Source organism: Triturus cristatus, chromosome 8 (genome assembly GCF_964204655.1).
Source record: "Triturus cristatus chromosome 8, aTriCri1.1, whole genome shotgun sequence".
Classification (NCBI taxonomy): Eukaryota; Metazoa; Chordata; class Amphibia; order Caudata; family Salamandridae; genus Triturus; species Triturus cristatus.
The window spans coordinates 464,414,027-464,437,391 of NC_140591.1; the positions used below are offsets into that span (position 1 = coordinate 464,414,027).

Below are 23,365 nucleotides of genomic sequence, written 5' to 3' on the forward strand. Positions count from 1 at the left end.
CTACAATATTGAAATTTCTTCCGAGACTTTGTGATGATGAGGCAAGGAAATAATAATAATAGTGTTCCTTCTTCACACTGTTCAGGGGCATCAGCAGCCAACAAGATGTCATCGACATATTGAATAAGAGCCACCCCTTTTGGTACAGGGAAAGAGTCAAGCTGCCTTTTCAATGCCTGGCTATAAATGCTAGGACTCTCTGTATACCCCTGTGGAGCTCTACAAAATCTGAATGATCGATTATTCAAAGTGAAGCCGAACAAATAACGGCTGTCAGGGTGAATAGGTATCAAGACAAATGCATTCTTCAAATCGATCACACTGAATGTAGTGGCAGTAGGAGGAACCATAGTAAGAAGTGTTGTGATGTCAGAGACTACCGGGTATTGGGAAACCACTATTTTGTTGACCTCTCGTAAGTCAATGATGAATCTGTAAATTTTAGTGTCAGTGTCTTTTTTTTCAAAATAGGAAGGATAGGAGTATTACAGGTTTTGTAAGGGACTTCTTCCACAACCCCCACTCTGATCAAATCCTGAACAATGTGTATTAATGCTTCTTCGGATGCCAGCTAAATCTAAAATGATCCAAACATCTATCACTGGCTCCACAAACCCAAGAGGCAATTTCAAATGCCTCTCCTGTGTAGCTTGCCAGTTTGCAATAGAAACCTCAGACTTTACATTCAACAAAGTCCATTTACCATCCAGGAGATTAACTAATTGTAAAACATCCAATATTATCTATTTACTTTTATGTCCGTGTAAAAAAGGCTACGTTGGAGAAACTGCTCGCACTATGTCGACACGTTTAACAGAACATAGGTCAGCCATCCGGACTAAGAAAAGTCAGGCTCCATTAGTACAACATTACATAGAAGCACAGCACAATGCAGACGAGATAAGATGGGTTATTCTGGAAAAAATTCGTACTAATACTGGGGCTATGAGTACTAATATCCGTAAGTGCAGAAAGGTCTATTGGATTTTCATTCTTAATACCTATGAAGACGGTATGAATAACGAAATTCCTTGGGAACAGGTGCTAAAATATAACTGTAGTTGACTTCTACATAAACAGTTATCTAGCAATCCTTGCTATGTATATCTGCATGAAAGCCTGAGCGTCCCAAGCAGTATTGCCACAATATGACAGAAACTATTTCCGTAGTGCTAGTTTTTTCAATTAGCATCATCTGCCCACAAGGCTTTGTGGGCATATATATACTTGGATCAATTATGTGGTCCACATATCCTATTCAATAAAAAATACAAAATCTTTTGAGGTCCAAACATACATATATGAGGCTATCAGCGACAATCAGACGCGTTACCACTTCATCTGGCCGTATAAGTACAAGAGAATGCTATAATTCAGATTTACACAAATATTTTGATTATGTAGATCCTGTTATACGGACATGCAGGAGTCGTTTATCTATGTATAGATAATTCTATACAAATGTGCTATACTAACAAATTAAGATCGTAATCTTTATAGCTCCGTACCAGTCAATATCAAATTTTCCTTTTCTTTCCTTTTTTGTAAGTTATATCACCTTTGATGTAAGCCTTTTTCTCAAATTAAACACTCTTCAAAATGGTCGCCACATTAGAACTTAAATGCGAGTGAATAGATTGATACTAGCTTCATCTTTATTAACTTCCGGGTTTGTGAAATGAGTCCGCCTGGTTCTAGCGTCACTCATCACCACCACGGGACAATTTAATTTGGATATGAATCGTTTATCTATGTATAGATATTTCTATACTAATGTGCTATATTAACAAAATAAGATCGTAATTTTTACAGCTCCGTATTATTCAAAATTAAATTTTCCCTTTTCTTTCCTTGTTTGTAAGTTATATCACCTTTGATGTATGCTTTTTCAATTTAAACACACTTCAAAATGGCCGCTGCATTAGAACTCAATGCGAGTGAATAGACGGGTATCAGCTTCATTTGTATTAACTTCTGGGTTATCCAAATGAGTCCGCCCGGTTTTGGCGCTTCTTTTCATCACTACCGGACCATTTAAAGTTCGATCGAGTCTGGTACTCGAATATTTGGCGTTGAGCGCGCAAGACGCTCCATTCCGGCCCCTAGATCGAGCACGAGAAAAATCCTGCCTTTCTTCATATGTTTGTATCTACAATGCAGCATTACAAGCTTTAAAATACGGTAAACATTTCAGGTTTGACTGATTACTGGCCTAGTAAGGAATAGATAACAACTTTTTTAGGTTGGGTTTTCCTGGGGTGAGTTTAATTAATTTTATTTATTAATTTGTTTTTTTAAATGTAGGCAACAACAATAAAATAGTGCGAAAGAGCACGTTCGATGTAACGTTTTCATGTGACTATCACGGCATCCAACGTTCATTTAACAAGATCAATCATAGTAGGTAAGCATTTATATACTATAATAACACCACCTACCTCTTTATAATATCTTAATCATATAGTAAGAGTGCTCATTTCCGTCTTTTAGCAATTTTTGCGAAACTACATATTGTACTTGAACATTGCGATCTGTGTCAGTGGCAAATCGGAAGATAATACATCTCAGACCAGGTAATATTTGTACTTCTGCATCTATCAGTTTAAATTAGTAAGCGTACATACTTATTTTAAATGAAACTTTCGATGTCTTTTTCTCCCCCCCTTTTTCTCCTCCCCCCCCCAGCTCCACCCGTCTAAATCCATTAGCGCAACCTTGTATCGAATATAATACAAAGATATAGAAAAGGGTTATTTTCACATATTAAGTAGCACGTCATCAATGGATTTCTGTGCTATTAAACATAACTAGACGTGATTGGTACAATAAAGTTTTTTCATATCAGGATTTGAGATGACCCTTTATCCCGATATTGAGTCTTATAAGTAGAAGCAGAATCTAGTATATATGAGGCTTTTCGGACTCGTTTATATCATGCAACAATCAATTTGTGTGGTATAATTAAAATTCCATTTTTTTAGATTAGAGAATACCTGTTTAAACTTAAGTATACTAGAACTATTTGCTCTGGTTTCATATATTTATAGAATCCCACCTACTAATTGAAGCCTTACATATTGACTATATCTGAAGCATATTGGCCGATTTGATACTTCGCAAAAGATTTTGAGGTACCTTTCTGTGTTTGTTTTTGTCTCTGTTTTTAACAAAGTTAGAACTCTTTAAAATAAACACTCTTTATATATTTTTTCTTTCTGTCTTATTCTTCTCTATATTGCACTATTTTATTTTAACCCCTTCAGCGCGGCGCGGATTTCCGCGCCACGCTGAAGGTTCTGAGCGCGGGCGGGGCCATGACGGAACGGTTCCGTCATAAGCACAGCCCAACCGACGTGCATGACGGAACCGTTCCGTCATCGGCGTCGAAGGGGTTAAATTTACTCTATGAATGTTATATGGGTTTATTGGTTTTGAGGTATTCTCTTTTTTGTCTGGGTATTGTGTAAATACTCTTTATAAGAGATTGTTATATGGTTTTGAAAACATTTTTTCATAAAAAACATTGGATATACTTTGTAAGTTTGAATGAAATTCAAGACTTCTAGAATGTCTCCAAAAATATTTTTTCTTTTAGGTGATATTTAAAAAAAAAATTAAAATTGTAATTTAATTATGTATAAATAGGACCTATTTGCAACACTGATACAGGTTTTTGTCTATATATACCTTTTTAGGTTTCTTATGATAGAAATACATGGCGTCCTGATGAAGGCTGTAAGCCGAAACGTGCGTAGGAATTAAATTTTGCAAGAGCCATGCCTAAATACATTTTGTCTTCAACAACATGAATCAATATTGTATATATTGTATCTAATTTTGATGACTGTTAGATGAAATGCAAACTATTGTATTTTCTGTTTCAGAATGCTTGAAATACGTCTATGTGTAAACATGTTGCACGTTTAAATACAGAGGCTATTATTACTTCTAATATACATTTGTGATATTGTCTATATTGCCCTCACGTCATGAAAAGTAAAATTTATTTATAAAATAAGAGAGAAAAGAAAAAAACAATAACATTTTTATTTTTGTAATAAAAGGTATATTTTTGTGTATGCTTTTCAGGTCCACCTTTAATATTGTCTCTGTTCCTAAATTGTTTTGAATTCCATTATTTGACACACCCTGATTAGGAACTTTGCGTCAGGGGTACCCCTATTCTCATAATTATTAATACTTCTTTGCCTTCCCGAGTTATTTTATATTGGGGCAGTCGAGGCAATGAAGCACCTTCCTTCACTTGAATATGTACTGGTGGAATAATCATGTGTCCCACATCGGTATCTGATGTAGCCCACAAAGTACTAGGTAACAATGCCAGAGCAACATCGTCTTTAATGAGACAAGACCTCTCAACCATTGGATAGTTATCATTTAAAATAACACGACACCTTCTGGGGAACAACGTATTGTAGCATAAAAATGTTTGAGCATATCGATACCCACAATGTTATCCGGCGTGGTAGGGGAAAGCAAAAATGGACATGCTGCAGTGAATTTATCAAGACTAAATGCAAGTGGCTGTGACAGTGGGCTAGATGTAGGTGTCCCATCGAATCCTATCAATGTTATCATTGCACCAGACAGGGGAGCCCTATGAACCAATTTTTTAGACAGAGCACTATGAGTAGCTCCTGTATCAACAAGAAACCGATCAGTAGAGGCCAAAACATTTGCATCAACAGAAGGACCTTTCTGATCTACTGGGACCTCAACCGGTTCCTTACCCCATCCTAGGCATTCCTATGCATAATCAGAATCCCTAAGACCATCAGCCGAATAATCTGACATTTGATATTGATTTCGTCTATCAAAAGTATTAGAATAATTTGGGTTGTTTTCAGCTACCTCAAATCTGGTACGATTATCCATGCCTCCCCTATTTCCGGAGTTCCCTGGGCGGCCTCTCATACTTCCTCTACCTCACTGATACTGCTGACCTCGCAAAAGGGGGCACTCAGAACGCCAATATCCAATCTCTTTACAATAAGCACACTGATCAGAAGACAAAGTTGCTCGAGGGAAAGGGGGTACACCAGGGCTATACATCGCACTTCCACCTCCTCTAAATGGTGAACCATAGACTTGAGCCAAAATAACTTTTGTTTTTAAATCCTTAACCTTTTTATCCTCCTTGCCTTTTGCTTCCAATTCCTGATGCTCATAATACTGGGCCATAGTCAAAAGGGAGACTGGGGAAGACGCAGTCCATGAACTCTTGCTGGCCTTTAGGCGACTAGCTATTTCTAGCAACATGTTGGTGACAGATTTGTCGATGAACAGATGCTTACCCTTGTCATCTGTCAATGACTGCCCACTAAAATCATGGAATGTCTCTTCAAATCGCGTAAAGAAATCAGAAACTGACTCATCCGCTTTCTGTTTACAAGATGCTAATGTTGTCCAATCTATTTTCTTAGGGGGTATAATAGTTTTCAATTTAGCCACAATAGCTTTAGGAAGATCTAATATCTCCTGTCGTGGTTTCTGCGCAGGCTCTCTAGCCGCATCTATTTCCTCCAAATGCATCTACCTTCCGAATTGATCTCCACATATCAGGGGGCAAAATAAGTCCAAAAACCATGTCAATATCTGGCAGAGTCATAGCACAGGAGCTAATAGCTCCTTCCACTTCTTCATAAAAAGCGGCCGGATTTTTCGGCAGGTCGGGCAAAGCAGCTTTAAGAGCCATTACATCTGCTCTACTCCAAGGAGTGTAGACCCAATTATAGACAAAATATCCCTTAGCATCATCTGATTCTTTATCGTCATTCGTTCCCGCTCCCTTTGGGGGAACATACAGAGGCGCAGCTTCACGCATCGGTTTTACAGTAGTCACAGTATCACTATGGTCATTGTCTGTCCCCAAAACGTCTTCTTTCTGCACTGGGGTCTGAACTGTTTGTGCAGTTTTAACTTTACCAGCTGATTTTTGCTCCGCTTTTAAACGTAGTGTATCATGGCTTAATTTAACTACTCGCCTAATTAAATCAGGTATATTTGAAAAAAGAAAAGTTCCATCATTTAATTGTTTATAATCAGAATTGATATCAGTGGGCTCTAAGTTTTTATAAACGTTTCTAAAACCAAGAATTACCTCCCAGGTAAACTTCTATGCAAAATATAGCTGCTCTAAATCCTTCCACTGCTGAATCATTGCTACAAGGTCTGGGGCAGAAGTAGTCCCATGAGCTTCTTTGCGAGCAGTGGATCTGATAGTGGCTTTTTCATCAACAGTCAAAATAGAGCGAGTCTGCCGCCCATCTTGCTTATCTAAGTCTTTATCATCTAAAGAAAGATGTTCTTCTTCAGAAAGATCATCCTCGGGGCCAGAGGGAAATTTATACAGGGGCTGAGGTCGATCTAACAAAATGAAGTCATCCTGATGTTTATTAAGTATGGGATAAATGGGGCGCCTAACAGGGTACTGGCCAGTTACCTCTAAACGTCGCTCCCTTTCCTCTTTTTCTTTTATTGCCTTCATCTCTTTATTTTTTAATTCCAATGCTTTTTGATATATCGTTTTACGCTGTTCTTTTTCTGCTATAGCTTCTTCTTTCCTCACTCTCTCTTGCACTTCTTTCTCCCACATTCGTACACAATCAAACATATCTTGTCAACTCTAATGCTTAAACAAACACTGCTCTACATACTGAATCTTTTTAAAATCAAATGACCCATTCACTGGCCATCGTAGATCAGGACCCTTTTTCGTATATTTGTTCCACAGTGTACTATACATTATGGAAGAAATACCGTATTTAATGTACATATGCCTATTAGGTGTCCCCTTTGAGGGAGCCGGCTGACTTCTTTCTAAATCCATTTTGGTACTACCAAGACAGCACCACAACCTACAGAGTGTGCTAGGAGCAGGCATGCTACCAAACTTTTGTAAAATATTACTTATCCCAGATATGTCAAAGTAGAGAAAAATCTCCACATTACCTGCCTTTATCTTTTGCAAGACATAAACAGACAAACAAAACCAGAATCTTGGCCAAGCAAATCCAAAATCAAGAGTGCCGCTTCAGCGACCTTACCAAACAATAGTCTCCAACCTCCAACTGCCAATCTCTTGGTCGACCTAATGGTAACTGCAAACCGTGCGCCAAAGGAAATCCCAGTCGGGGCCGGCCACCACCTAGAGGGTCAAATCGAGAAAACCGGAAAAGTCGCTTCGGTCTGCAAAGACAAGGGTCTCCTCATGCAGACGTCTCCTCAGCAAAATTCCATTCCTCCGACAAGACCACTCCTTTGGGCGGTCGCGTCTCCGATGAGCCCCACGAGTCAGGTGCCAAACTGTGGAAATGTGCCTTTTAAGGGGCACACCGGTGCAGGGGTCACCCTTCTCTGTCCACGGGTCCTTAAACCAACAAAATAGAGATGGGCACTGACCCTGGAATTCAAATAAGTTTATTAATCACTCATGAGTGGGACTACGTCAATACAACACCCTCAAGTGCTGCAGGAGGTAGTACATGGAATACAGAGACCATGGTGCTTATATACACCCTTTGTTGCAGAGTAACATGTAGTTACAAATAGAAAGGTACAAGCATACACAGGAATAGTTACAGCCAGACATGGACAGATGGGAAATCACTTAGTTAGCAAAGTGGGAGGGGGAACAGAACTGCTTACAGTTGCAAGACACAGTTAACAGTTATGTCTTTACTCAGGTGCATTCTAGCAGCGACAGTCCTTTTCTCAGCACAGATACATTGCTTGAGCTTAGAATAGAAGGAGTTAACTAAAGCTGATGACTCAAGCAGAATAGAAAAGCAAGCAACAGTGAAGACAGAAGAGTCACAAGGCTAACAAAATGGATGCTGCAAACAAGATGGCTTCAGCTCATGCTAACAGCAATTATTTTCGATTCCCACAAGAAAACTCTAATAAGTGAGTGTATCAAGAACTGCCTTAGAATGAATGGCATTGTTCTTCAGTCATCACAGCCAACATGTTTGAATTGGATCAGTGTTATGTAACATGCATATGGCATTCAACAGCATAAGTCCTAGATCATGCAAGTTTTGCCTATAGTTCAAAATCAACATTCACTAGGGGCAGCGCTCCTAGGACAGTATCAGGTTAACTATCAAGAGTACACAGAGAACATCCAAATGATAACTGTGTTACAATGAGCCACAGCAGAGAAGACAAATGCATTATTTGACAGCTTAGTGGACAAAGAAGTACCTGTGTAAAGATCTGCAGCACCAAGAAGTGCAGCAGAGAGACAAGGGAGAAGATGTGTGAATTCAAACAAAAGATAAAACTGAGTAAGCCAGTGGAGAGGCTGCTGAGACACTCTGGGTCAAGAGACTGAAATAGGCCAAAACCATGGCAACGTTTACCATTGCTTCTGTTGTAACAAAGGAGTGAGAAGGAAGAGTTACTGGTGCACCCCATGGGCACAGTCTGGATTTGAAGCAAGGACCATCTCACCTCTAGAGGGGTAATAAAATCAGCGATGCAGCTGCTATCCACTTCAGCTCGCCCCATTAGTTCCCCACATCTCTGGTGAGATTATTTGAGCTACAACAAATTATTCCAGGACATTAAGCACCTGGAAACAGGGGGTAAATTCTAAGCTTGATGTATTAAAAGCCTGGTTGCAAACAGTGATCACAAATTGGACACAACATTTTTACAAAACGTCTTTAATTTTACTACGCAATCCATGTAGTAAGAGGTCACACTGCAAAATATCCAGTTGCATGGGGTCGCAGAAAGACCTGCCTAATGGATATTAATTAAGACGGTTGCTATCTGGGCCGCAGAGATAGGCAAAAAAAAATATATGGTGTCCTGCAAGGAACAAAAGGCCACCATTCTCATCTTTGTGTTCCCGAATAGGTAACTATTTTTTAAAGTGGACCGTCTTCTTAAAAGTACTGGTGATTCTGTTTCTGAATGGTGTTAGAAGCCTCTGGGGGCTATGCCGTTGATATTTTCCCAAAGCGAAGTGTGTCCCAAGGAGACACCGTCCTCTTTGAGGATCAGTTAAGACCTCCTTTGAGGCGTCAGCAACTGATCAATGGTTTGCGATGGCAATGGTACATCGAATCGCAATTGGGGAATAATTCAGTGGCGGCTGATATGGGGCTGTGGTGATTGGCCCAGGGGACAGGCAGGGGGTTAAAAAAAAAATGAAATTTGCACTTACATGGCGGCTGCCTCTCCTCCGTTCTTCTTCCCTCGACGATGCAGGAACAGAAAGCACCCAGGCATATCAATCGCTCCCAGCCAATCACAACGCCGCTGATAGCAGCGTTGTGATTGATTTGAGCGCTGTGGTTGGCGTTCACAGAGGGACTGGGCATGTTCTCCACCCAGGTTATAACACAGTCTGGGTGGAGAACATGCAAAGTGTGCCTGACAGTTTGGCCGGCCCGAGACGGCCGCCCAAATCGTCATGCACACTTAAGTACACATACCACTCCTCCCCCTGATGGCTGACAACCCCGCCCTGCCCCTTAAACTAAACTGCCCAGTACCATTAAAAAAATGGTAATAACGTTATGTTAATATCATTTTATTTTTCACTTTTTATGTGGGGCGATGATCCTCCGCCTTAGCGGAGGAGTCGCAGCTGGAAGAATGCTCCATCCTAATTGTGATTGTGATTCCGTATGGGTTGTTAAAACTATTTTGCTAATCAGAATTGCTTTACTGGCTCACAAAGGGAGTTCCAAACATACCAAAAAGTCATTTTGCATTCACAGACAAAAACATCAGATTGCAATTTGGCTTCGGATCCCTAGTTGCATATGCTTTTCCGATCACTAGATAAGGAATGTGTTGGACTTGGACATTTTTGGCTAAAGTTCCCTAAACTCTTTACTTTCCCCCTAGACCTTTTTTCTGACATGGTGTTGCCAACTTAGGTGCTTTGAGCACTTTGCCACTGCTAATCAGTTTCAAAGTGCAAGTGCTCCCTGTATAAAGTGTAATGGTAATTGGTTGTCCATGATTGGTATGTTTGCCTTACTAGTAAAGTGCACTATGTGTGCCAGGGCTGGTAATGCAAATGCTACTAGTGGGCCTGCAGCACTAATTGTGCCACCCACACAAGTAGCCTTTAAAAGGGAACTCAGGCCTGTCACAGCAGGGCCTGCGCGCAGTTTGTTAAACTGCCATGTTATTCTGACAAGTGCACCCACTTGCCAGACCTTACCCTTCCCTTTCTATGCACATCTGACACCCCTATGGTAGGTCCAAGGTACCCCCTGGGCAGGGTGCAGTGCATGTGAAAGCTAGGACATGTACCAAGGTGTGTTCCAATCTTCTGACAGTGAAATAATCTCCATTTCGTTTTTCACTGTGGAAAGGCCATCTTGCCCATAGTACAGAATGGGGAGGCTGTGTAATATGTTTTCCAGCCTATCTTCCCAAAGGCTTAAGATGGAGGGGTATAGTTTAGTGGGCCTGAACTCACAATGTAATAATGCATCTTTTTATTAAGGTGGTTTTTGCATTGTGTGTTTAGAAACCACTCTTTTAGAAGTGGCTAACATTGCTGTGCGTCTCTGCCTAGTTGTGGATTGACTGTCTGAATTTGAAACCAATAGGATCTGGGGAAGGTCTTGACCTAGGGGAGGAGGTGAGACAGCAACAGGCTGACCAGCATCTGCAGTGTGGGGGAGGAGTAGCCCCTAGAGGTGAAGAGGACTGGGTTCCAGCCATAAACCAATGGTCCCATCTCCTGCTGAGTGATTGAGAATCCAGATCCCCACTAATCAAAGAAAAAAGGTGTCACTGGCAGGGAGGCACCCAGAACTGGTTTGAACAGGGGCATAACTATGAGAGCTGAAGCCCCTGAACTTTGGAGAAATGGATTGATCAAGATTGAACAAGATTGAAGCTACTTCGTGGTCAAGAGGAACCTTTGCCAAGGAAGAAACAACTGAAGAGACTGAAGGAAAGGATTGACCCTTGCTGTGTGTTCTGGGGCTGGCCTGCAGTTTGCTGTTTTAACCAAGGAAAGGCTAAATGGACTTTGCTGTGTCCCCCTGCTTGAAAGGACTTAGCTGTGTGCTGTGTCCGGAAGTAACGTATCCCCAAGGGCCTGAGGTGAGCTGGCTCCCTGTTGCGGAAACTCAGGAATACAAAAGTTTCCAGGAGAGTCTCAGCCACGCTGTGTTTGTGTGCTTTTTGCAGCCTGAGACCCTCGTAAGAAGTGCCCTGTGATCGTGGGCACCTGAAGTCCAAGCGAGTCTCAGCGACGCTGTGTGCTTGTGCTTTTTGCAGCCTGAGCCCTTTGTGAGGATTATCCTGTGATCGTGTGCATCGGAGTCCAAGGGAGTCTCAGCAACACTGTGTGCGTGTGTTTTGTGCAGCCTGAGACCTTCGTGAGGATTGCCTTGTTATCGTGCACACCCGGAGTCCAAGTGAGTCTCAGCGACGCTGTGTGCGTGTGCTTGCTGCAGCCTGAAACCTTCGTGAGGATTGCCTTGTTATCGTGCACCCGGATTTCAAGTGAGTCTCAGCGACGCTGTGTGCGTGTGCTCTGTGGCAGCCTGAGATCTTTGTAGCATCAGCGGCCCGGACCAGCAGCCCCACAGGAGCCGAGCCACTGGCCCGAGCCAGCTGTTGCCAGAGCGGGACCTCGAGCCAACCTCGTCGAGGGAGGGCCCAAGTCCCACTGCCTGGAATTCACAAAGATTGCATCGGAGGCCCAAGTCGCTGGAAGAGGAGAGGAGAACGAGTGTCAATGCCTGGGGCAGGGGGCAGGTTCGGAGGGAGACGGTCTCGGCCTCTCTCTCATTCCTGCAGCGCAAGCCTCTGCTTCGGCTCGTATCGCGGCCCGTACTTGTCGAAGGAGTGGTAGTACCGGGGCTAGAGTGCGGAGCTGTACTTTTTGTTTACTCCATAAGCGTGTGAGGGCAACTGTTGACAGAGGCTGACTGCGAGTCAGCACGAGAGGCAGAGAGACCGCCTGAAGCACCGTGATCGGTGCTGGAGCGTATTACGCATTGCATTGTTTTTGCATAACGAACTACGTGATTAGTGTATTACGCATTGCATTATTTCTGCATAACGAATGACCGGATTGTCGTATTACGTATTGCATTGTTTTTGCAGAGCAAACTACCTGATTAGTGTATCACGCATTGCATTATTTCTGCATAATGAAGTACCTGATTGTTGCATTACACATTGCGTTAGGTTGCATAACAAACTACCTGATCGTTGCGTTATGCATTGCATTAGGTTTTACATTGCAAAGTGCCTGATTCTAGCATTACGAACTGCATAGCATTGTGTTAGGACTGCAGTGGAACATTTAGAATTGCTCATTAATATCGCCGGAACTTACAAGGGCTGGCTGGCCTAACAACGGCCAGGAGGAATATTACAAATATGCATATATTGGATTTATATCGTGTGGTCTTATCATATATCTTTTTATATAAATTTACACTCTTTTTTTATGAAACTCGTGTGGAGTCCATTTGTGGTGTCATCATTGGGTTGCTGTGAGCGTGGTTGCAAACACATTACACATTTGCCTTGAAGATAAGCCTGGCTGCTCGTGCCAAGCTACCAAGGGGGTGAGCGGGGGCTATCTGAGAACGTGTCCTTCCTTTCCCTGACGTGGAAACGAGGGTCCCTATTTGGCCTAAGGTACCTACCACAGCCAACCAGGGATCCCGGGTCCAACAGAATGCATCTATTGTTTTGCTCTGTATTAGTCACATTTTCAGTATAATGAGTGAGGAACCACCCATGTAATTTCATCCATGGCAAAATATAATTTACGATAGTATTGACTGGATTCTTCTTTTGGGATTTTGTTGGTCTTTTTGCATTAAAGAGGAGCCTGACTGAAAGGCTAGAATCCAATGCCCCGGCCAATACGGGCAACATATGCATTTACTTTCACATTTTTACTGTTCATGGCAAGTGAAGGTTCCACACAGAATGCCCTACATTTTCGACATCAGTGACTAAGCAATTGATTGATTATGTTGCAAGGGAGTGAACTCCATTTCATAACTTTTTCAAATCACCTACCCATGGAGACATGGCAAGTAATGTTTAGTTCTGCTTGAATTGGTGAGCTGGCTTTGAGAGTGGTAGGCATACAAATGTCCGAACAGAATAGAACAGGGTAAAGAACACCCAACTCATATCACACAGCAAGTGCAAAAAACATCTTCGGAGGTCTGAGCTCGATCATGGGTTGCTGAGAAGCTTGGGGACTATTTATGTTGAGCCACTGGGTAGTGCATTTTAAAAAAAGCAAAGAAGGACTATTTCCTACTCATCACACTCACTCGTTTTCCTCGGCTATAAAATAAATTTGTATTCAATGGTAATAAGGAAAGCTTACCTGTAGTGCTTATCCTTGATGATTGCATAAGTGAGTATTAAGGCTAACGTTCCACCCACAACAACAGTAAGAATTTCAATGGAGAGAATGGTGGGATCCGAGTGAAGCCATCTTGCATCTGCATTTCCATATTCTTTCCCTAGGATATAAATACTTTATCAGTTTCAGTGCTGTGCATGTATTAAACAGTGGCCAATGCTTGGAAGAGCAATGCAGTTCACGTTTATTAAGATATGCGATGCTGCTCTGGCTTGATGGCCATCTCAAGGGTCGTGAGATACTTCACCTAGTAGGTTTTAACTTAATACAAGTTCACTCCTACTGCTCACAAGAGTCTGTAAGATTGTAACATCTTCAACCAGTCCTAGCACTTTAGCCAAATACACTTTGCATTCAAAGGGCTGTTGCTAAAAATCCAGGAAAGGCTGCAGGTGTTCCATAGGACAAGGCATCACTGAATACCTCTTATTCATCAAAACCCACATGTGCACTTCAAAATATCCTATTGACCACACCCCTCATTAATAATTGCAAGTTGGCCAAGCATATACATGTAGGATCAGTAGTCAATGGTTATAGAAAAGTTCTGAATCAACAAGAGTAACAGTATTACAACAGATGAGAACAATGATTTCTTTAATCCCACATCTAGCCCTACTCTATTCCCACTGTTTGGAACCTCAAGGAACGGCAATAAAGTTTGTTGAAAAAGTCCATTGTAACAAAAGGTGCAGAAATTCTCAGAGGTTTAAAACTTGTTGCCACTGGCAACTTGGCCCACCACAGAAAAATTACAAGTAATGTCCATACCAACAGCACAGTGATGATACAGACCAATGTTAGAAATCTAGGATACTTGGAGGATATCTCCACATTGCCATATGTACCAAATACAAACTGGCAACACCACTCAAACCCATAACGTCTTCACCATACACTACACACAAAGAACTAAATTCACAGACTAGGCTTTACACCCAAGCCTCAATTCCTCTCAACCCACTATTCAACCTAGCAACAGTTCCTCCTCATCCACCTCCATCTCCCTCAAAGCAGTCACAACCCAAGGAGGAGACAGCAGCCTTAGCTTGAGGAATAACACTAACCAGCCAGATGACAAAGAGTACAGCGCTACGAGCAACTCGTTCAAGTCACATTGCAACACAATCTCAGCAGAGGCCGGAGCTGCTACCACAGTGGACCATCCATTTGCCCTCTCTCTTATGTCAGGACAATTGCATATCATCAAAATTGGCCTCAGCAGCACACTAAGGGCCAAAAAACATAGGCTTTGACCCAGGAAATTTCAGAACTGAGAATGATGCCTTGTTTTCAGTCTCACAAAGACATAGCTTGAGTGGACTCGAGAACTGGCATGCACCTCCTTCACGTTCAAGGGAGGGTAAAGGAGATACGAGTATTTCAGATGTATGCATTAGGAGTATTATAAAGCACCATATGTTAACTCACAGCAACAACCAAGCACTATACCGAACAGTAGATTTGTAAAAGGTGCAGAGTGGTACAAGGATGGTTAGTGTTCAAGCAAAAGTGAGTTAAGGCACCTCTATCCTGCATTCCTATGTGGTTCTTCAGCAGAATGCAAGCATCAGTCCTTAGGGGTTTTCTGAGCCAGAGCTGGCTCGGTTTCTGCTCTCACGCTGGAGTTCAGAGCATTCCGTAGTTCTCCATGTTTCTGCTGATTGAAAGTAGTGAAGAAGATTGAAGTTGGCACATTGCACGTTTATGGATAGGATGTAGATGGGGTTCCAGTTTTGCAAGTAGTCAGGGCTTTTGATCCAGTGGACTCTGAAGCAAAGCTTTTAAGCACTTTCTGAATTTGACAAAGTCATTCTCTTTCAAGTCCCAACTGAAATGATACAGGGTTCCACAAGGATAAGCTCACGTTTCACATCTAGTCTAATACCATATCTAATCTTGGTCTTGCAGGTAATCACAAGACTTGTGCTGATGGACCTGAGGTTTCTGATTGATAAGTACAGTGTTTATTTATGAGTTTTAAATAGCGCTGGATAGACCCAAAGGTATCAGAGTGCCTTACAACAATTATCATGACAAAACAGGCAAACATTACTTCAATAAACATCATTGTCTTGTGTTGAATCAGGTTAAGGCCTGGAAGGGAGCATAGAAGGAGAGCAAAAGACAGGTGGTGTAGGAACCATATTGCAATGGTCGATTGTTTATCATCTGGATCAGAGTCCTGCAGCAGAGGCACTGTGTCAAGTTGGGTGGTTGCTATCCAGTTGGTTGAGGTGTCGGCTGAGGAAGAGATCCTTGAGCTGTCTTTTGAAGTTTATGAAGGAAGGGTTATTCCTGATATGGACTGGGATGGAGTTCCCGATTTTAGGGACATTTCCAGAGAAGGAGCGTGCCAAGGTTTTTTGTTTGAGAGTTTTGGGGCGGAATGAGAAGTAGTGTGTTTGTGCTCCTAAGATTTCTCGTTTGGCCTGCCCTCCGGCAGTCCACGAGCGGTTGGGGCAGGTAATGGCTGTGACGTGAAGCTGCAACTGGTGGCTTCTGTACCGCAGACTTTGCCGTAGAGGCACTCTAAGGAACATACAATTGATGTTCCACTGCGCCATTGGGGCGCAACACCACCTTAATATAGGTACCATAGGGCTACAGGGTGTCGTCGTCCCTGAACCCTATTCTTATTGTTTTATCTCACTCTCATACGGTCCTGAAGAAGCGCACTAGGATCCATTAGGGAACAACACTGCACGAAACATGTCGACCACACTTTCACCATCACACACACGCATGGAATTTTAAAGAAAGCAGCTGAGCAATACTCTCCCCTCCATTTTATTTGTTTCTTGGGGGTGCTTCACATCCAGCTATATATACATAACCTTTACCTCCTGGACCCCTTAATAAAAGTATGTTCGTTAGGTACCAGTAGGGTAAACGCTCTTTTTAAAAATCACATACACTTCTTCTTATAAGCCCACACACCCACATGAACAATTGCGGCGTCTCCTAAAAGAACTCCGATAAAGAGCCCTCTTGCGGGGCCCGTGGAGGACTGCAGCGCCAAGCCCCACGAGGAGCAACGCCCAATGATGAAGCATGACACTCGCAAGAGTTTGTGAGGGCACTAATATCTAAAGGAGAAATTCCCCTGCTTCATCGAATCCCAACCTGATCACCTAGAGACGTTTCTACTCTCTCTTTTCTCACCCCCTTCTTTTCCTCCTCTCTCACAGACTAGTCGCCCATTGGGTCCCTGATTCGCAACCATAGTACGGCTGCGGACTTTATAACTTTGGGAACTGTTACCATTGGTGATACATAGTTACTCTTGGGAGCATCGGTACTGGACCCGCCTCTTCCAAAACGCTCCCGGTCCCCCCCTCTTGTGTTTAAAATTTTTGAGTTTGGACACAAGGTAAGCTGGTTTGCCAGTGTTCAGCACTTTGTGGGTAAGACATGTAGTTCTGAAGTTAGAACGTGCTTCAATCGGGAGCCACTTTAGTTCTCTCAGAGAGGGTGAGATGTGGTCGTATTTCTTGACTCCGGTGACCATCCAAGCAGCTGTATTTAGAGTTGTTCTGAGTTATTCTGAGGGGGACAGAGAGTGATTTTGCCATGCCTCTGAGGGTTGAATTCCCGTAGTGAACACATTTGAGAGGGAGTTTGGTGAGTGACCATTAAGTGGCAAATGTACTAGGCAGAGAGTTTATAAGGCCGTTCTTTCTTTTACCATGAGTCAACTACTTGGTTTTGAACTTTCTATAATGTTGAAAGGGAAACACTGATGAGGCCTGTATATAAACCTTTACAGCAATTCAAGCCTGGCATGACCACAACAGAACTTGGATAGATTTTCAGGAAGCTGTGGGGCAGCAGAAAAAAAAACCTTTAAGAAAGCAGACTTGGTGGAAAGCAGTTTTGGAGACCGGGTATGATTGGGGATATATGACTGATCATTACCCCTTTGTCCATCCTCTGCATCCAAATCCTGAAAGTGTAAGGAGAACCCGACTTCCCAAGATAGACTTTTTTTTCCAACCAATGAAGTTGAAAGAGCTAGTTGCTAGTCTTTCAACCATCACTGTACCCATCAGCACAAAACCCCTCCTCCCTCACAAGCTTCTGCTCCTCACTCGTGCTGTGCATGATACTAGTCCGATTCTGGCCACACCATGTGACAGCTCAGTAGCGGCATTCCTTCCTGGATTAGTGTGATGTGCAGTAGATGTGTCAGGCGTGTAATGGATCCCACTGCCGAAATACAAAGAGATCTTTCAGTGATTCTTAAAGCCGGAGATGAACAGGGCTTTTTGGGACCCAAAGAGCTAGAATTTTTAAGCAAAAAATATATCCAAGGATCCCAGTGTTGTACATCCTCCCGAATGTGCATAAAAATTAAATAAACCCACCAGGAAGGCCCATCGTTTCCGGGTGCGAATCGGTGCTGGAGTCCATATCAAAATATGTTGATTTTTTCCTAAAACCATTAATGGAAAAGGTACTTTCGTATTTACGGGACACAACAATTTTATAAACAAAGTAGAAACAATGGATTTTGAGATTGGCACACAGATATTATTTACCTTAGATGTGGTGTCACTGTACACCCAGATACCACAGGAAGATGGATTGTCCGCAATTGAATCTTTCTTAGATGCAAGACCAAAACCAAATAGAGTCCCCACAGAGTTCATAATGCAATTGGCCAACTTTGCACTTAGAAAAAATTATTTTAAGTTTGGAGATGACTTCTACTTCCAGACAAAGGGGACAACCGATGGGCTGTCCCTTTGCGCCGGAGCTGGCAGTACTATACATGGCCAAATTTGAGGAGAAATACATTTACCAAAACAATCCTTTTCTCCAAAACATCTCAAATTACGTCAGGTATATAGACAATATATTTTGGATATGGACTGGAAACACAAACCAGTTGCTTCAGTTTCACGGATGGCTGAATGCATGGACTGCAGATAACAAATTCAGTTTGAATCATGCCCCTCAACGGATGACATTTTTGGACGTTGAGGTTTATGTGTCGGAAGGAAGTCTGGTAACAACTCTTCATAAGAAACCGACAGATCGCAACAAAGCACTCCACTATACCAGTCACCACCCACGAAGCTTACGGGACAATCTGCCCTTTGGGCAATTCTTGAGGATAAGACGGAATTGCACCTTTAAAGAGGAGTACACCTTTCATGCAAATAATCAGGTCAATAGACTCAAAGAACGAGGCTATCCGAAAAAACTGTTAAAAAATGCCATGAAGAGAGCATGGTGGACACCACGTGAAACCCTTCTAGAGAAACAAGAAAAGTCACCAATAGATCAAATAGTCTGTGTAACTACATTCTGCCCAAATACGAACCTTCTCAAAAATGTTATCTGTCAAAATTGATATCTAATTCAAGATTTAGACCTGACATTCTCAATTTTTCAATTTTTTCCCTAAAGAAAGAAAGCAGCATTGGAAACCAAGTGGTCCGTGCCGCATTACCGAAAACATCATTAAAAAGCACACTACGAGAGCATTTAAATCTACCAGCGATTAAAGGACACCACAAATGTGGGACTTGCGTGTGTTGCGACCAAACCATTGAAGGGCCCCTTTTTTCACACAATAACATCAATTGAAGACACGATACATTCACAAACTGCAAGACGCGAAATGTTGTTTATGGCATTTTGTGCCCTTGCCCAAAACTTTACACTGGGAAAACCAATCAAGAAGTACACCACTGTATACGTCAACATAAATCTAGAATTCAGAAAAAGGTGCAGACAGCCCCGCTGGTGAACCATTGGGCAAACAATAACCATACTGAGAAAGATTTAACCTGGACTGTAATTTCAAAAGATAGACCAAGACCCCTGAGGGGGAGATATTGATCGCAAATTGACTCAACAGGAAGCTCTGCTAACTGTGAAATACAATACAGTAGTCAATGGACTGAATAAACTTTGAGATATACAACTTATAATCAGCAAGATTTTTTTTGAGAATACCATTTTTTTAAATTTCCCAAAAAATAGTAAGATTAATGCAACAGCGGATAAAATCACGCCAAGTACACAGCCAAAACAGTGGCCGTTCGTCAATGTAAAGTGGCTTAAGGACGATATGCTCGTTTTTTAAAAGAAACCTCATTGATCAATGGCACTTTGACCCTTATAAGAATTGTGCAACCGTAATTGAACATTTTTTTTTTAAACGTGTCTAACAACACTAACGGACAACCTCCCCAACAAATCCTCTTTTCACTTTTTGAACAAATGCTCGAATGTCGAGCACAGCACGCCAAATTGAATTATAGCCTACAACTCCCAGAAATCTCGAGGGACCGTCCTCGCTAGAAATACTGCCGTAACCCAGAAGTTCAAAATAACTTCCGCAAAAGCCTGGCGAGCAGGACAAAATGAACTAAACGGAGGAAGAGTGACACCGCCATGCCTGACTGACGGGCCAAAGATGTAAGCGAAATCAGCTATGTACTGTTAGTAGAGCGCACAGAGAAAGCAATTGTCAAACGAGTACCTTCTCCTGCAGAAAGGTACAAGCAACGTAATGCGTGTATTGGCACGTTCGGTGCTAGAATAATAGAAAAACACTAACTGCACTCGGCGCACGCAAAAAATTACTTCTTGGCTAGAGGTGAAAGTTGCGCTTAATAAAAAATGTTGCAACCGGCTTAGTAAACGGAGTCAGCATAAAGATATAAGTCGTGAATTGCGGGACTGGAACTTTTTGATGTCGTAGGAGTAGAAAATATGCTGGCTGCATTTGGCTATAAACGTTCTCATTCTCAAAGCACAAACCGTGCTAAACAGTAACGCTGCATTTGGCACAGAAATACTGATAGCAGCTATGCATTTAAATAAAATGCCTAGGTTTCAGCGTCCTTTTCAAAAACGTTACACGTTGTTGTATATTAATCCAGGAAACCATGTCAGTTGTTGAGCACAACGAAGAACATATAAGGAAGCGATGGGTCCTGCAGCAGATTAGACTCCAAAAAAAGAGGTACGTTGAGCAACTCACGTATTTATAAAGTGAAACACTCCACAATGGGACATACAATTTACATTTGGTATTTTAACAACAAGTAGATTCGAAGCTATTTTTCCTAAGACTTTTCATAAATTTCCATATAGAAGAAGTAAAAACGACAGTCCAATGGCGGCGTCAATTTGGTAAAATATCAATAAAGTTGAAGATAAGCTGAGAAAAAGAAAAGGGCATTATGCTAGATCGACTAAGATAAAATACTATGCTAACAATTGGCCCTTCTGTCTCTTTAAGCGACTTCAATATCTTACAAAAGAACTTGGAACAACTACAGGTTACACCACTCTATGAAAACAGAAGTAAGTTGGCTGGACCAATAACTCAGTCAGTTGTACTAAAAGATATCCAGGGACATGGACAGTCGTAAAATTGAAGTGTCTTGTTCTTTTCTTTCTTCTTTCGTTTTCCCCCCTTTAGAAGACATTAGAACTCCCCTAAGACAACTGTGGAGAAAGGGTCCTGATTAAATTTGAATGGAAGAGATCGTCTGGTCTCTGAAAAATAGGTAAAGTATTAGAGATTCTGAAATTGTTTAAAGGAGGTGCGTCAATAAGTTTTGAAGAACTAGTCATATGGGTTAACTTTAGTTTAATTTTTTTCTTTGGTTTACAGTTGTTTTGGTCCTGAGGAGAACCCTAATCACTAAATATTGGGTTTGAAACGCGTCGACCTTGGTAAAGCCCAACAAGTGCATCTGGCACAGAAAGAAAATATCCTCTGTTGTTTCCGAATAGATCACGAGTAGTAAGAATTGAATACATCTAAGTCTTGAAACATACTGGGAATTATTAACTAAAAGCACTGTTTGGGACATGCCCAAAATAGTTGGTTGAGAAAAAAAGTTTAAACAAGAGTGTACAACCTAATAGGGCATATGTGTGTTGTCTTCTTTGTATTTTAGTTTTTGAATTTGTCCAATTTGTCAGTTATTTATTGTTATATGTTGGTAGTGATTATTTGTTGTGTGTTCAATTGACATTTTGAAAAAATTGTCGCATATGAATTGTTTTGTGTAAAATTTGGATGTGGTGTTTCACAATAAATTGTGTGTATAAATGTACTGTATATGTAAAAAAGAATTCAAATGAAAAAGTGTTTCAAAATATGAAATTAATTTAAATAAACAAGATATTTAAACAGAGTTTCTAGGTTGCATCAAGTGGTTAAAAGGCGCCTAAATGGAAAATAAAAAGGTACATTATTAGCAGTATTGGCATTCAGGTTGTTGTTTCACGTCTACTTCATCTTTGGCATCTGAGGAGGCTTCTTTTTCAGATAATGTGGCTTGGAAGTTGAAGTTGTCATTAAAAAGAGCATATGCACCTTACAATTATTCTATAGGAACTGCAGTATATGCTTCCTAGGCGCTGTTGAAAGAATGTGAACTGTGCTTTGGGATCCCACCCCTATTCTGGGTGCATGGAACTGTTGGACCGATATCTTTCTGATAGGACATTCGACAGTTTGGGGTCCGCATCAATGGCAGCCGGAGCCTCAGTAGCAAGGAGGAGACTCATACGACTAAAGCTCTGGAGTCAAAGGGATTTGATACATAGATTGCCATGCTCAGGTCTGAAATTATTTAGTCCTCAGTTGAACAACTGATTTCCACATTCTGCCAAGGAAAAGAACGTTCTACCGCCTTTTAGGATTTTTCAAGCAAAAACTCAGTTATTCAAATGTTTCCTCTCAAACTCTTCAGGTTTGTTGGTGCCCCTCTTATGCCGGGTCCCGCTTACTGAAAAGAAAACCCAGGTACAACCAGGTCAACAGCAACAATAGCAATCACCAAAGGCCTAACTATCTATCGGCCTCGGGTATGGGAGATCTTAAAGAATTTCTATACTCAGTGAGAAAAGGTGGTCCAAAACAAACAAGACTGATATTCCATGGAGTATAAAACTCCTCCTCCAGTTACATTGCACAGTATCACATATTTACCAATCTCGGAGGACAAGATTGTAGCCATGGTGCAAGAGACAGTCATGAAGGGTCCTCCGTCTCAGAGAAAACAAGGGTTTTATTATAACATATTCCTAATTCCAAAACCAGATGGAAAGTTCAGACCAATACTGAACATAAAGACACTCAAAAAGTTCATGGCATACAATCCTTTGAAAATGTTAACTGTGTAAACAATGATCTATTGGCTATCAAAAGGAGACTTTTGGATACTGGACCTTCAAGATGCGTATTTTCATTTACCACTATGGCAGAAGAGTCAGTGTTTCCTGAGGTTTGCATTGGAAGATCAACATTTTCAATTCCAAGCTCTGCCTTTCGGCCTCCCTTCCTCTCCCAAGGTGTTTGCAATGTATTAGCATCAGTTGTGGTCTGTTACAATTAGAAGGAATTCAAATATTCCTATACCTTCCTCATTGTTTAATTTCTTCAGATTATTTTTTACGGCGAATATAATCAAGGAGAGAGTATGCATCTACATGTCTTCCCTGGGTTGCATCCTCAATCTCCAAAAGTCAGAATTGCAAATAAGGAGAAACACAAGTTGTTCATAGGAGCTTTCAGCTTTCTTCAACAGAGGAAGGGAATGTCTTTCTTCCAGAGGCAAGAAAACGAGTTCTAGCAAACCTACATGAGCAGTGTAATGTTAGAGCAGTAAATACCCTTGGTGATAAGGACCCATGCCAGCAAGTTGAGTTCAGGTGCACTCTGGAGAGAATGGAAGTGAATGACAGTTGGCCCAATTTGGAAATTGGAAGGACCTTATGGTGATATTCTTTGCTCTGCAGCCTTTTGTGCATCACCTACAAGAGAGGTTGGTCTTCCTGAGAAAGGCCAATCTGGTGACAATAAGCCATATAAATCGCCAAAGTGGAACAAAAACAGAGACTTAGCCAGGACAACTCAGGCTATCTTCAATTGGGTTGAAGTGAATCTAACATCTTGTGAGTTAGTACCATTCCGAGAAGGGA

The 23,365-nt window shown here is 41.6% G+C and overlaps 1 protein-coding gene and 1 long non-coding RNA gene across 2 annotated transcripts in view; one reads left to right on the plus strand and one right to left on the minus strand.

Annotated features, from left to right (window-relative positions):
• Window positions 1-23,365, minus strand: part of EBPL (EBP like) — a 104,857-nt gene that overhangs the window by 16,372 nt on the left and 65,120 nt on the right. The window contains exon 3 of the mRNA XM_085621923.1: window positions 13,367-13,505. Coding sequence (XP_085478049.1) covers window positions 13,367-13,505 — 139 coding nt within the window. The remainder of the gene's footprint in view (window positions 1-13,366; window positions 13,506-23,365) is intronic.
• LOC146802342 (uncharacterized) lies at window positions 19,759-21,638 on the plus strand. The gene is made up of 5 exons (XR_014967378.1): window positions 19,759-19,837; window positions 20,305-20,387; window positions 20,667-20,731; window positions 20,850-20,937; window positions 21,045-21,638. It is a non-coding gene; the product is annotated as an uncharacterized LOC146802342 (long non-coding RNA).